The 16,337-nt window shown below is 44.8% G+C and overlaps 1 protein-coding gene across 1 annotated transcript in view; it reads left to right on the top strand.

Annotated features, from left to right (window-relative positions):
- acer3 (alkaline ceramidase 3) overlaps positions 1 to 16,337 on the top strand; it is a 271,554-nt gene that overhangs the window by 230,516 nt on the left and 24,701 nt on the right. Inside the window, exons 7-8 of the mRNA XM_070891651.1 lie at positions 3,374 to 3,432; positions 12,919 to 13,020. Coding sequence (XP_070747752.1) covers positions 3,374 to 3,432; positions 12,919 to 13,020 — 161 coding nt within the window. The remainder of the gene's footprint in view (positions 1 to 3,373; positions 3,433 to 12,918; positions 13,021 to 16,337) is intronic.

Here is a 16,337-nt window from a genome sequence, read left to right as displayed (position 1 = left end):
CTGGTTTTTATGTGGGCGTACAACTTATTTGGCTAGCTTTCATTTCTGTGGCGATGATCCTCGTAACATGATGTGACATGAATGAGCATTTCATGAAGCAAGCATAGTCCGAGGACAGTGGGTTACTCCCACAAGTAGATCTGCTTCTGGTACCATTTCTGTGGATGTTTACTTGGCTACATTGTCGAGCAATTAATCATCAATTTCTCCAATTCTGGGCCAGGTTGCGACGTGACTGCTCAGCTTTGTTACTGTTGTCTACAGACTTTCTGTGTGTTTTTTTTCTTCCTATATTCCCCTCCCCAGGACAGTGAAGTTTGTTGAGTAAGGTTCCCACGGCGACCGCTTCCTCTATTCCTTCAGGACTGGAAGTTGTGACTGATTTATTTTCTCCCTGCTGTAGCTCAAGGGGGTAATTACTGAGGCTGGTTACTGTGCTGCATACTGCATACAGATCCTACACATCCCCTGGGAGGACAGACACGCCAACATTAGCGTCCTCAACCAGGCCAATATCCCCAGCATCGAAGCACTGACCTCACTCGATCAGCTCCCCTGGGCGGGCCACATTGTCCGCATGCCAGACACGAGACTCCCAAAGCAAGCGCTCTACTCGGAACTCCTTTGCGGCAAGCGAGCCCCGGGTGGGCAGAGGAAACTTTATAAGGACACCCTCAAAGCCTCCCTGATAAAGTACAACATCCCCACCGACACCTGGGAGTCCCTGGCCAAAGACCGCCTGAAGTGGAGGAAGTGCATCCGGGAGGGCGCTGAGCACCACGAGTCTCATCGCCGAGAGCATGCAGAAATCAGGAGCGTGCGGCAAATCAGTCCCACCCACCCTTTCCTTCAACCACTGTCTGTCCCACCTGTGACAGGGACTGTGGTTCTTGTATTGGACTGTTCAGCCACCTAAGGATTCATTTTAAGAGTAGAAGCAAGTCTTCCTCGATTCCGAGGGACTGCCTATGATGATGATGATGATGCATACTGCTCCGGCTGAGATCAGTACTGCTTAATAGATTAGGGGCGGGAAATTCGGTTGAAGGTTTCTTAACGAGCAGATGTCGGGCGGTCCCTAAATTTACCGGCGGAAAATGGTTTGCGTCGCCAGCCACAAAATTCAGTGGTTGCGCCCAGAGAGTTGAGTGGTGCGCTAAGGGAAGCATTCTAGATTTATCGTGGGCGCTAGGTCGGGTGTGCAACTGAATATTCCGAGGTAAAGTACTGGCTTTGTAGCGCCCAAAGAGGGGCCTCCCTGCAACAAAAAAATCAGTACAAAAAACATTTCCGATACATTATTTACCCTAAAGTAAAATCGCAAAAAACACTTACCTCATGCAGTCATTCCTTCCCTTACATAAGGACATAGAACATAAGGAATAGGAGCAGGAGTAAACCACCTGACTCCTCGAGCCTGCTCCGCCATTCAATAAGATCATGGCTGATCTGATCATGGACTCAGCTCCACTTCCCTGCCCGCTCCCCATAATCCTTTACTCGCTTATCGCTCAAAAATCTGTCCATCTCCGCCTTAAATATGTTCAATGACCCAGCCTCCACAGCTCTCTGGGGCAGAGAATTCCACAGATTTACAACACTCTGAGAGAAGAAATTCCTCCTCCATCTCAGTTTTAAATGGGCGGCCCCTAATTCTGAGACTATGTCCCCTAGTTTTAGATTACCCTATCAGTGGAAATATCCTCTTTGCATTCACTTTGTCGAGCCCCCTCATTATCTTATAAGATCACCTCTCATTCTTCTGAACTCCAATGAGTAGAGGCCCAACCTACTCAACCTATCTTCAGAAGTCAACCCCCTCATCTCCGGGATCAAACTAGTGAATCTTCTCCAAACAGCCTCCAATGCAAGTATAGCACCACCAGGGCAGCTGCGCACGCCAGCTTTCCCTGGCAGTGTCATTACGGGGCACTACGGATGCAGCGCAAATCTAATTTTGAATGCGTGTCGATACTGGGGGTGATGTACACCGCGTGATGCTCCCGGGTGATATTCCTCTGCGTCGCCGGTACCGGCACACTGAATTTGCCGAGCGGCGCGAATGCCGGCACTCGTGTCTCCCAACCCTTTAGCGCCCCATTCCGACCCTGCGAGGGTGCGGCACCCCACCGAATTTCCAGCCCAAGGGATCCAATGTCGGTCGATTGGACTTCGTATTATGCTGGACAATGCATTTACCCACTCGGCTATCCAGACTATGTTGACCTTCCATTTATAGCATCATGTTTCAGCACGAGTCTCCTAATTTGTCTCAGTGAAATCTGAAACTGGTCTATCCCAATTATTGGGACTACCAATTTATAAGTGGATACATAGGTTATTGGGGCTGCTTTCATCGCCCAAAAAATCTGCATTTGCAATTCTGTTGGACAGCTAGAGATGTTTAACTTTAAGGTATTCCTTATCGTGATGCCAGATCGTAAGTGGGTACCGAACCATGTGAAAATGTAAAAAGAGGTTTCGCAGTCATTTTCATACATTAGAATGAAAGTTAAACTGGATTTGTCTGGGGCTACCTGCTCCAAATTCCCCATCAGAACAGAATGTGCGCACTCGAGTGGGCGGGTAATTGAGCATAGATTCTGCATTCCCCGTTGGAGCTGTGTTCAAAGAGAGTGAGTCAAGGTGAGGCTAAAACATTGTAAACCTTCAGGTGATGAGCAAAGTTTTTTCATGGTCTGCACTCTGAGTCATTTACCTTGTTCAATGAGTCTATTTGGATCCCATCCACAAGCTCAGGTTTCTTGGGCAATGTATTACAGTTCAAACGCAGAGAGGGTGGAGGGTGTTCTCTGCCAAGACACGCTCGATGCAGCAATAAATTGTAATAGTGACATTTTGTAATAGTGGTGAATTATAGTTTGAATCCTCTCCCTTCCCACCAAACATTGATTCAACACTAATCCCATGTTTCATACCAGAACAAGTACAGTGATTTTTTTTTTTAACTTAATAGAAAGGCGTGTTTATTTGTTCAACAACCAGGGGGCATAGATTTAAAGTAATTGGTCGGAGGTTTAGAGGGGATTTGAGGGAAATTTCTTCACCCAGTGGGTGGTGGGGGTCTGGAACTCACTGCCTGAAAGGGGGGTAGAGGCAAAAACCCTCACCACATTTAAAAAGTACTTGGATGTGCATTTGAAGTGCCGTAACCTACAGGGCTACGGACCTAGAGCTGAAAGGTGGGATTAGGCCTGATAGCTCTTTGTCGGCCGGCGCGGACATGATGGGCCGAAATGGCCTCTTTCCGTGCTGTCAACTTCTATGATGTGCTCATGTGATGTTGATTGTAATTTTATAGATGTCTCCTGGTCCATTTGCACTCAATGACCTTTTTTTTCCTCTTTCCCAGGTCATGTACGGCTTTCTAGTCGGTTGCCTAGTTCTCCGGTCAATATATATCGTAACATGGTAAGTAGTGTTCCTTGTCGGAACTCTGCGGTTTTCAAACTGTGGGAGTCTGCAAAGGGGGGTCCACAAGGCCCTAACATAAGACCAGGATGTTTGTCAATCTGGCCGTGATTCTGTTATTGGCACGGTGTTTCTGCTGCCAATTTATTTTGTTCGTGTTTGCATTTCTAAGTCTTGTGTCTGCCATGGCTCAGGCATCACGCTTGCTGTGCAAATTGCAGGTCACACTTGCACCTTGTTGCTTCCGATTTGATGTTCATAAAGCGGCAGCATTTTGCAGCTGACCGGGTGCATATAAATCAAAAGTGGGTAACAAAAGCTTCCACTGGAAAAGCTACAAAGGATTCGAGAAACGATCAACAGTAAGGAGTCGGCCAAACAAACAAATCACTCCAAATTCTTTTTTTGAAAATCCTTTTGACCACCAGCTTGAACATAAGAATAAAAGAATTAGGAGCAGGAGTAGGTAATTTGGCCACTTGAGCCTGCTCCGCCATTCAATGAGACCATGGCTGATCTTCTACCTCAACTCCACTTTACTGCTCTGTCCCCATATCCCTTGATTCCCTTAATGCCCAAAAATCTCTGTCTTGAATGTACTCAAAGACTGAGCCCTCTGAGGTAGAGAATTCTAAAGATTCACAGCCCTCTGAGTGAAGAAATTTCTCCCCATCCTAGTTCTAAATGGCTGACCCCTTATCCTGAGATTAAGCCCCTAGTTCTAGACTCTCTAGCCAGGGGAAACGACCTCTCAGCATCTACCCTGCCAAGCCCTCTAAGAATGTCTCAATGAGACCACGTCATTTTTCTAAACTGCAGCGAGTATTATCCCAATCTACTCAATCTCTTCTCATAGGACAGCCATCTCATCCCAGCAATCAATCAAATAAACCATCCACCGCTGAGAAACATAGCACTAGAAGTTGTTTTTGTAACATAACCTATTCTAATAATATAATTGGTACATCTTGCACACATGTCTCATTTAAATGTTACGCTTAAATTCCTGTCGCCCTTTGTTAGTGATGTAACACAAATGTTGGTTGCTTCAGATTGAAACTGCCAAGCATATTAAAACCTCCGTTTTCTGAACAAACAATTGAACTCCAACGTCGGCCTGTGTTTACCTAACAAAAAAGATGGAACTTATATTTCTATAGCATCTTTCACCACCTTGGGACATGCACTCTACAACCAATGAAGTACTTTTGAAAGATAGTCACTGTTGTAATGTAGGAAACACGGCAGCCAATTCGCACACAGCACGCTCCCACAAACAATATTCAAATAAATGATCAGATTATCTGTTTTAGTTGATGTTGGTTGATGGTTAAATATTGACCAGGGCACCGGGGGTAACTCCTCCCCTACTGTTCTTCACAATAGTGCCATGGGATCTTTTACGTCCAGCTGGGAGGGTAGACGGGGCCTCGGTTTAACCTCTCATTTGAAAGATGACATCTCTGAGAGTGCAGCACTTCCTCAGTACTGCCCTAGGAGTGTCAGCGGAGATGACTGGTCTGGAGTGGGACTTGAACCCTCAACCTTCTCGGGCAAGAGGAGCTACCACTGAGCCACGGCTAACACCTTGCATATAATAATCTAATAATAATAGTCTATTTTTGACTGTTCTGGGGCAGAGGGAGGGGAGAGAGTGAGTGAGGGAGAGAGGAAGGTGAGGGTGGGAGGGAGAGTGAGGGAGGGAGGGGGGGGGAAGTGTTTGTGAGGGAGAAAGAGTGAGGGAGAAAGAGAGGGAAGGGAGGGTGGGAGGACATCAGTATTGATTCTATAGATGAAGATGATAGTCTAAACAACTACTGTTGCAATAAGATACGGATTTAACAGCAAATGTTTTGCAGGCCTCTGCTAGGTGCTGACTATTAGACACTGTGCCCTTAAAAGAATATAGCTCCACCTTTACAGAATAGTTCATTACTTGGTAATACATTCATAAGAACATCAGAACATAAGAAATAGGAACAGGAGTCAACCATTTGACCCCTCGAGCCTGCTCCGCCATTCAATAAGATCATGGCTGATCTGATCCTGGACTCAGCTCCACTCCCTGCCCGCTCCCCGTAACCCTTTACTCCCTTATCGCTCAAAAATCTGTCTCTCTTCACCTTAAATATATTCAATGACCCAGCCTCCACAGCTCTCTGGGGCAGAGAATTCCATAGATTCCTCATTTCAGTTTTAAATGGACGGCCCCTTATCCCAATTTTGGCCAGGAGTTGCTCCGAAATTTTTGGAGTAGGTTGTTTTTTCTGGCCTAAATTTAAAAATCCCCAGTTTCCCCAATCAATTTGCACCAGCTTAGTGACGTTTTTTTTAGGTTCGTTTTTTTTCTCAAAAGGGGGCGTTACCAGCCACCTAGGCCAGTTTTGGCCATTTAGACAACTTTGGCCAGCCAATAGTTACTCCATTTCTACTTAGGCCAGCATATGTGGCCAGTTCAGAAAACCCTTGCGCAGAGTTAAAGAAATTGGCGCAGGTAAGTACATCGGAGGCCATTCGGCCTGGGATAGGGGTGGGAAGCGGCGAGGACCTGGACCTGAACTAACCAAGCCTTAGGGAACAGACTTGCAAAACCATCCTTCCTTCGCAGAATTAAAATAATACTAATAAAAAATTCAAGTCCATTGCTTCAGCACTCTGCCTGGGACACTCAGAACGCACGCAGGAGAACTCTCAGAACTCAGCAGCAGGCAGGAGAACTCGCAGCTTGCACCGGGAGGCCGCTTGGCCAGGGTTAAGGGCGGCAGGACTCACCAGCCGGCAGGCGAACTCACAGAACTCACCGGGAGGCCACTCGGCCTGGGCGGGAGCGATCGAATTGGCCAGCATCGGGGCAGTATCAAGCCTTCAAAATGTTATCATTAAAATCCACCTTACTTACTGCTTGGTGTTGGGAAAGGGAACAAAACTACATTTTGGGCATCCAGTGTCAGAAAAAAGCACTGCCAGATGAGGATTAGCAAAGTTAAATGGAATATAAAAAGCTTGTATTTTATCTTGATGTCATTTGGCAGCGGAAGAATTGCTGGGTAAAAACAAAACTCATTTCATCCCACCTCTCCTTATTAAAAGTCTTTATCTGTCTCTGTTCAGTGCTGTGCCTCAGTAGCATCTCCGGCCCTACTTAAGTGGCGCAACTTGGCTAAGTGTGTTGAAAAACGGGCTCGGCCAAAATCTATTCCATAGAGACTATGTTCCCTAGTTTTAGTTTCCCGCATGAGTGGAAATATCCTCTCTGCATCCACCTTGTCAAGCCTCCTCATTATCTTATATGTTTCGATAAGATCACCTCTCATTCTTCTGAACTCCAATAGGCCCAACCTACTCAACCTATCTTCATAAGTCAACCCCCTCATCTCCGGAATCAATCGAGTGAACCTTCTGAATAGCCTCCAATGCAAATATATACTTCCTTAAAAATGGAGACCAAAACTATACGCAGTACTCCAGGTGTGGCCTCACCAATACCCTGTACAGTTGTAGCAGGACTTCTCTGCTTTTATACTTTATCCCCCTTGCAATAAAGGACAACATTCCATTTGCCTTCCTGATTACTTGCTGTGCCTGCATACTAACATTTTGTGTTTCTTGCACAAGGACCCCCAGGTCCCTCTGTACTGCAGCATTTTCCAATTTTTCTCCATTTAAATTATAATTGGCTTTTCTATTTTTTCTGCCAAAGTAGATAACCTCACATTTTCCCACATTATACTCCATCTGCCAAATTTTTGCCCACTCACTTAGCCTGTCTATATCCCTTTGCAGATTTCTTGTGTCCTTCTCACAATTTGCTCTCCAACCCATCTTTGTATCATCAGCAAACTTGGCTACATTACACTCGGTCCCTTCATCTAAGTCATTAATATAGATTGTAAATAGTTGAGGCCCCAGCACCGATCCCTACAGCATCCCACTAGTTACTGTTTGCCAACCAGAAAATGACCCATTTATCCCCACTCTGTTTTCTGTTAGTTAGCCAATCTTCTATCCATGCTAATATTTTACCCTCAACCCCGTGAACTTTTATCTTGTGCAATAACCTTTTATGTGGCACCTTATCGAAAGCCTTCTGGAAGTCCAAATACACCACATCCACTGGTTCCCCCTTATCTACCCTGCTCGTTACATCCTCAAAGAACTCCAGCAAATTTGTCAAACATGATTTCCCTTTCATAAAACCATGCTGACTCTGCTTAATTGAATTATGCTTTTCCAAATGTCCTGTTATGCATTCTTAATAATGGACTCCAGCATTTTCCCAACCACAGATGTTAGGCTAACTGGTCTATTGTTTCCTGCTTTTTGTCTGCTTCCTTTTTTAAATAGGGGCGTTACATTTGCAGTTTTCCAATCCGCTGGGACCGCCCCAGAATCCAGGGAATTGTGGTAGATTACAACCTATGCATCCACTATCTCTGCAGCCACTTCTTTTAAGACCCTAGGATGTAAGCCATCAGGTCCAAGGGACGTGTCCGCCTTTAGTCCCATTATTTTACCGAGTACTACTTTTTTACTACTTCATTGCGAGAGGGATGGAGTACAAAAGCAGGGAGGTCCTGCTGCAACTGTACAAGGTATTGGTGAGGCCGTACCTGGAGTACTGCGTGCAGTTTTGGTCACCTTACTTAAGGAAGGATATACTAGCTTTGAAGGGGGTACAGAGACAATTCACTCGGCTGATTCCGGAGATGAGGAGGTTACCTTATGATGATAGATTGAGTAGACTGGGTCTTTACTCGTTGGAGTTCAGAAGGATGAGGGGTGATCTTATAGAAACATTTAAAATAATGAAAGGGATAGACAAGATAGAGGCAGAGAGGTTGTTTCCACTGGTCTGGGAGACTCGAACCAGGGGGCACAGCCTCAAAATACGGGGGAGCCAGTTTAAAACCGAGTTGAGAAGGAATTTCTTCTCCCAGAGGGTTGTGAATCTGTGGAATTCTCTGCCCAAGGAAGCAGTTGAGGCTAGCTCATTGAATGTATTCAAGTCACAGATAGATAGATTTTTAACCAATAAGGGAATTAAGGGTTATGGGGAGCGGGCGGGTAAGTGGAGCTGAGTCCATGGCCAGATCAGCCATGATCTTGTTGAGTGGCGGAGCAGGCTCGAGGGGCTAGATGGCCTACTCCTGTTCCTAACTCTTATGTTCTTATGTTTAGTGATTGTATTAAGATCCTCTCTCCCTAGAGCCTCTTTATTATCCACTATTGCGATGTTTTTAGTGTCTTCTACCGTGCAGACCGATGGAAAATATATTTGTTCAACCTCTCTGCCATTTCCCTGTTCTCCATTATTAATTCCCCAGTTTCATCCTCTCGGGAACCAACATTTACTTTAGCCACTCTTTTCCTTTTTATGTACCTGTAGAAACTTTTACTGTCTGTTTTTATATTCCGTGCTAGTTTACTGTCATAATCTATCTTCCCTCTCTATAATTTTTTTAGTCGTTCTTTGCTGGCTTTTAAAAGTTTCCCAATCCTCTGGCCTCCCACTAGTCTTGGCCACATTGTATGCCCATGTTTTCAATTTGATACCATCCCTTATTTCCTTAGTTAGCCATGGATGGTTATCCCTTCTCTTACAGTCTTTCCTTCTCATTGGGATTTATTTTTTTTGCTCGTTATGAAATATCTCCTTAAATGTCTGTCACTGCTCATCAACCGTCCCATTCTTTAATCTATTTTCACAGTCCACTTTAGCCAACTCTGCCTTCATTTCTTTGTAGTCTCCTTTGTTTAAGCTAAGGACCCTGGTTTGAGATCCAATTTTCTCACCCTCCAACTGAATTTGAAACTCAACCATGTTATGGTCACTCATTTCGAGAGGATCCTTTACTAGAAGATCATTTATTAATCCTGTCTCATTACACTGTGCCAGATCTAAGATAGCCTGCTCCCTGGTTGGTTCCGCAACGTACTGTTCAAGGAAACTATTCTGGATGCACTCTATGAACTCTTTCTCAAGGCTACCCTGGCCAATTTGCTTTGTCCAATCAATATGAAGGTTAAAATCACGCATGATTGTTGCCATTCCGTTTTTACAAGCCTCCATTATTTCATGATGTATACTCCGTCCAACAATGTAGCTACTGTTAGGGGGCCTATAGACTACACCCACCAGCGACTTTTTCCCCTTATTATTCTTTATCTCCACCCAAACTGATTCAACATCTTGGTCTTCTGAGCACTGATCTCATTCTTTATTAACAGTGCTACCCCACCTCCTGTCCTAAAACTGTGTAGTTTTACTACTAAGCAATACCCTAATTTATCAGTGCATAATTTTGAGAAACATCTTCCACATGTCGGGCGCAACACATTGTAAATTTCCGTGCCATACATAAAAAGAAAAGTCATTTATATAGACATAGAAACATAGAAAATAGGTGCAGGAGTAGGCCATTCAGCCCTTCTAGCCTGCACCGCCATTCAATGAGTTCATGGCTGAACATGAAACTTCAGTACCCCCTTCCTGCTTTCTCGCCATAACCCTTGATCCCCCGAGTAGTAAGGACTTCATCTAACTCCCTTTTGAATATATTTAGTGAATTGGCCTCAACTACTTTCTGTGGTAGAGAATTCCACAGGTTCACCACTCTCTGGGTGAAGAAGTTTCTCCTCATCTCGGTCCTAAATGGCTTACCCCTTATCCTCAGACTGTGACCCCTGGTTCTGGACTTCCCCAACATTGGGAACATTCTTTCTGCATCTAACCTGTCTAAACCCGTCAGAATTTTAAACGTTTCTATGAGATCCCCTCTCATTCTTCTGAACTCCAGTGAATACAAGCCCAGTTGATCCAATCTTTCTTGATAGGTCAGTCCCGCCATCCCGGGAATCAGTCTGGTGAACCTTCGCTGCACTCCCTCAATAGCAAGAATGTCCTTCCTCAAGTTAGGAGACCAAAACTGTACACAATACTCCAGGTGTGGCCTCACCAAGGCCCTGTACAACTGTAGCAACATCTCCCTGCCCCTGTATTCAAATCCCCTCGCTATGAAGGCCAACATGCCATTTGCTTTCTTAACCGCCTGCTGTACCTGCATGCCAACCTTCAATGACTGATGTACCATGACACCCAGGTCTCGTTGCACCTTCCCTTTTCCTAATCTGTCACCATTCAGATAATAGTCTGTCTCTCTGTTTTTACCACCAAAGTGGATAACCTCACATTTATCCACATTTATCCACATAAAACAAGATTGGAGGCCAATTATTTCCAAGATGCAGAGGAGCTTCTCCAGCAACTGAAAATATATTCTGGTTGACTTCAGGAGTCGCTCTTCAGAAAACCAGTCTGACCTGTAGTTGACCTGAAGATTTGCCTCTACCTGACCCAGAAAGGCACAGACAATACACTTTGTGTGACTTTAAAGGGACTCAGTGTTGCACACAGCTATACTTTAGCAGCAGATTAATACCCTGGGCATGATACGGTGTAATGCTCCAGTCATTTAAAACCAAGCCTCCTCTTGACTAACGCGAGCGGTGCCTTGGGCGATCCACTAGTCATGTCAGACAAAATGAACAAGAACATGATTAAACCTAGCTGAATAATCAACATTTTGGGTGTTTAATGAGGTTTTTATATTGGAGGCCTGTGCCTCTATGAGAAGACTCATACTTGGGTTCATGGGGTTTACTAGATTAATTTGGCGTCAGCTCAAAGTGATTCAATAAGTTAGCAGACGACAATGCATCTGTGTCTGCCACTTAGAGATTCTTATATGATGGACAGCTCCGTTGGCCAATCACTGCGCTAGGACATTATCTTCCATATTTGAAAAGTGGCAAGCATCACATCATCAGATGTGGCTTTAATTAACAAGCAAATTTATTCCATAACATTGAACAAATATAGTCACAATATAATATAGGGAAGATGTATCAACTGCTCAAATGGAAAAAATAAAAGCTCCTCTCTCAAGTGGACATAAAAAACCCCACAGCACTATTGCGAAGAGGAGCAGGGGCACTATCTTGAAGGGGAATTCCGCCTGAGGTCCATTCTTTGCGGCGGATCAGGGTGGGGCTGGGCAAGGCTTCCCAGATCAACTGCACCAACTCCCAAAGTTGTCGAGAACCACCCAAATTAAACTGCTGCAGATCGTGCAATGAAGCCATGCAGTCAGGAGGTTTGCCTTCAATGTCGAGATGTAGCCGGGCGCACTCCGACAGATGAGGAGACTTTATAATCCAAAACTGTTAGCACTTCTGATTCAACAAGGAAGTAAAATTTAGTGCATGATGCTGCAATTGCGTTTTGTTGAGACAGCAAGGTGAAAGGCAGCAGGCCAGCGTGCAGAATCCCTTCAAGGTTAAAAAGAGTAATAGAAAAGGCAAGATAAATAAGGAAATAAATAATGCAGAGGTCATTGAATCGAACGTACCGAGTGCAATTTCCAAAATATTATTTCTTCGTGTGATTTTGTGTGCTTGTTTTTTTTTTTGTTTGTTTTGAACACGAGTGAAAGATACCCAACTCTGATGTTGATTGGTCAACTTGAACTTTGGCTGCTCCTCTCCCGCATCCACTTGAAACTCTTTCGAGCTCTTTGTTCCATGTTGCTATTCAGTGCAGGAGCGATAAGAACAGGGTCACTCCACTGGAGGCCAGTTTAATCTTTGCTTATTAGCTTTGGGCTGGAGATGCACACGTCAATGAAAGGGGTGGACAAAATATCCCTTTGGCATTTGTGATGGGAATCGTTGATGTTCCGTCTTTATTCTGTTTTTTTTAAATCTCTGAAATATAATCAGGATTAAGAATGTCTGGATATGTCTGGCATTTATTCTTGTGGTTTCCAGAGAAATTCCTGTTTCACTGAGGATCATCTGCCTTGAAGTGATTCCAAATTTCACGATCTTTAGTTGGATTCTGGTTGTAGTTATAGCAGTGGGTTGGAGATTAGTAGAAATGATTGCGTTTCATTGTGACGGTCCAGTCCTGTAAAGCCGCAAACAGTTCAAAGGAGGGTTTTCTTTGGTCTCTGTGTTGACATCGCTGGCCACTTGTACCAATTTCCTGACCGCCCCCCGTGATCCCGCAAATCCATTGGAGGCTTTGTGGCACTCTTGGGAAAATCCTTCTTCTGATTGAACTGAATTATGAGGCACGTGCACATTATGATTTTCAGTCTCTGTCCCTGATCACAAAATCGAGGGCTTGAAGGGCTGAATGCAGGTCATCCTTTAATAGCACTGTCACCTGCACCAGTACAGTATAGCAGTGCGATAAGTGGTCTAATTTCGACTTATTACTTCAACCAACACCACCAAAACACATCATCTGGTCATTTATCTCTTTGCTGTTTCTGGGATCTTGCTGTGTACAAATTAGTGGCCACATTTGACAACACCAGAAGTACCGCACTGGCTGTAAAGCACTTTGGGCGTCCCACAGGTGTGAAAGGTGCTCTATTGATGCAAATTTGTCATCCTAATAATTTTTTTAAATCTTTCTTCTAGGGTCCACCCTTGGCTGAGGCCCCTTGCCTATACGTCACTAGGTGTATTTTTGATGGGCTTTATTCTCTGGAATGTAGACAACATCTTCTGCGATAACTTGAGGTACTCTCTTATCCTAGTCCCTGTCATCATTGTTTTGAGGGGGGAGGGGGCGAGGGCATTAAATTGGGGTAACCTGTTGGTGTTTATCAAATTGAGCAATGCCAGTGCAGTAACAAACACATTTCTCCCAAGTTTTGCACCCAGTGTCAGCATAAAGCACTCTCGGGTCAAGTATAGCAAGAATGCGGGGTAAAGCTCCCTCCAATAGAACTGTGGAACTAAACTTCCATCGACCGACTAAATTTAATTTTAAACTTGTTCCTGTAAATGTTCATAATTTTGGAAGGAAAAATGAGGAGTGGCCGTATAAACTAACTGGTGCAGTTTCAAAGGGGTTGCATAAACAGAGACCTGGGAGTTCACATACATAAATCTTTGAAGGCTGCAGAATAAGTTGATGAAGCTTAAAGCATTTGGCATCCTTGGCTTTATAGAGAGAGGCATCGAGTACAAAAGCAAGGACGTTATGGTAAACTATAAATCACTGGTTAGACCTCAGCTGGAGTAAATAAGGAGAAACTGTTTCCACTGGCAGGACGTTTGGTAACCAGAGGACACAGATTTAAAGTAATTGGCAAAAGAACCAGGAGGGAGACAAGATGATTTTTTTATGCAGTGAGTTATGATGGTCTGGAATGCATTGCCTGAAAGGGTGGTGGAAGTAATTTCAATAATTACTTTCAAAAGGGACATGGATACATATTTAAAAGGGGATAGCTCTTTCTAAGAGCAGGCACAGGTATGAGGGTCCAAATGGCCTCCTTCTGTGCTGTATGAGCACCGGATCGTAGGCCGCCCTGACCTCTGTGAGAACGCCACCACTGGTTGGGGCTATAAATAGAGCTGGAGCGCCGGGCCCTGGAACATTGTGGGTGACAGTGCGGTGAATGAGGGTACGGGTCCCAGAAGAGCCGAGGGCCCAGAGGCAGCACGGACCTGCCCACACTGCGATATGTGCGCACTAGGTCCGTACAGCAGAGCAGGTCTCCAGTCCTGGTTCAAACCTGGCATTCGATAAGGTGCCAAGGCATTCGATAAGGTGCCACACAAAAGGTTACTGCAGAAGATAAAGGTACGCGGAGTCAGAGGAAATGTATTAGCATGGATCGAGAATTGGCTGGCTAAAAGAAAGCAGAGAGTCGTGATAAATGGGTCCTTTTCGGGTTGGAAATCGGTGCCACAGGGATCGGTGCTGGGACTGTTTACAATATACAAAGATGACCTGGAAGAGGGGACAGAGTGTAGTGTAACAAACTTTGCAGATGACACAAAGATTAGTAGGAAAGTGGGTTGTGTAGAGGACACAGAGAGGCTGCAAAGAGATTTAGATAGGTTAAGCGAATGGGCTAAGGTTTGGCAGATGGAATACAATGTCGGAAAATGTGAGGTCATCCACCTTGGGGAAAAAAAAACAGTAAAAGGGAATATTATTTGAATGGGGAGAAATTACAACATGCTGCGGTGCAGAGGGACCTGGGGGTCCTTGTGCATGAATCCCAAAAAGTTAGTTTGTAGGTGCAGCAGGTAATCAGGAAGGCGAATGGAATGTTGGCCTTCATTGCGAGAGGGATGGAGTACAAAAGCAGGGAGGTCCTGCTGCAACTGTACAGGGTATTGGTGAGGCCGCACCTGGAGTACTGCGTGCAGTTTTGGTCACCTTACTTAAGGAAGGATATACTAGCTTTGGAGGGGGTACAGAGACGACTCACTAGGCTGATTCCAGAGATGAGGGAGTTACCTTATGATGATAGATTGAGTAGACTGGGTCTTTACTCGTTGGAGTTCAGAAGGATGAGGGGTGATCTTATAGAAACATTTAAAATAATGAAAGGGATAGACAAGATAGAGGCAGAGAGGTTGTTTCCACTGGTCTGGGAGACTATAATTAGGAGGCACAGCCTCAAAATACAGGGGAGCCAATTTAAAACCGAGTTGAGAAGGAATTTCTTCTCCCAGAGGGTTGTGAATCTGTGGAATTCTCTGCCCAAGGAAGCAGTTGAGGCTAGCTCATTGAATGTATTCAAATCACAGATAGATAGATTTTTAACCAATAAGGGAATTAAGGGTTACGGGGAGCGGGCGGGTAATTGGAGCTGAGTCCACGGCCAGATCAGTCATGATCTTGTTGAATGGCGGAGCAGGCTCGAGGGGCTAGATGGCCTACTCCTGTTCCTAATTCTTATGTTCTTATGTTGCCACTGGATAAAGGCCTAGCTCTGTCGAGCCCGTGTGGTGGCTGGTATGTAACGGTCACCACACGTTAAAAAAATCCATGCACAGGCATCTTCTACCCCCTCAATTGGAGTTCAGGACTGGAACATCGTGTCCTTCATTGAAACATCTGTGAACTCTTGTGGAAGCAAGTCATCCTCGTTCGAGGGACTGTCTGTGATGTTGATGATTCTGATATACTCAAATTAAATTTATAACTTCCTCCCGAATTTTTTTTTTATAATCCTTTCTCGACATATTTCTCCCCTCTTAGCATCCTGTAGTGCCAATTCTGGTTGCGGTACAGTTCCATAGATATCAGCATTTTTCCTGGTACCTCACCCAAGTGACAATTATTCGTGTCATTAGTCTAGGCATGTAGGAAAAGGTGATCTGCACAGGGGTTTTCCAAAAGGTGTCGGTGGATATTGGGAATGGGAACCTGAGTGATGATCTCCCCACCCCAAAGGGTAGTCCTTTCGATCATTGAGCAAGATAAAGCTAACAAACTCAAGATAGAAAATTGAACGGGAGGGGTAAAAGTGTTACTTTTTCAAAACAAGATCTTCTCAACTTGAAAATAAAGTACCTTCAAGACTTCTGCAAAACTCTTGGTGTACTTTTGTGTGTTGTGGGACATGGTCATACGTACCACAAAGATCTGTGCTGATCTTAGTCGGTGCAGTACTATTGGGTGAGGGTGCTGCTGCTGATTACCATCCCTTGGTCCTTGCTGGAAAGTGCACACATGAGGATGTTGGGTGAGGATACAGTTGGTCTTGGCCGAGATGCCCCCAGAGTTGAATTGGCTATGGTAATGTATGTACCTGTGAGTACGCTCACAGGTTTGTAGAGCTGTCGCATTATGAGGGGCTTAGCCAGTCACGTGATGTTCACAAGATTCAATAATACCCCTGTCAGTTGGGTCTAGATCATCCACGATGAGGTATGCAGTTGTGAGCCTAGTGGATGAACTGGTAATGTGTCGTCATCATCATAGGCAGTCCCTCGTATCGAGGATGACTTGCTTCCACGCCAAAAAGGGATGAGTTCACAGGTGTTTCAATGAAGGACCTAATATTCCAGATCCAGAACTACATCCTGAA

Source organism: Pristiophorus japonicus, chromosome 10 (genome assembly GCF_044704955.1).
Source record: "Pristiophorus japonicus isolate sPriJap1 chromosome 10, sPriJap1.hap1, whole genome shotgun sequence".
Taxonomy (NCBI): domain Eukaryota; kingdom Metazoa; phylum Chordata; class Chondrichthyes; family Pristiophoridae; genus Pristiophorus; species Pristiophorus japonicus.
Note: the sequence above shows the minus strand (reverse complement) of the source record. Positions and strands in the feature narration are given on the sequence as shown.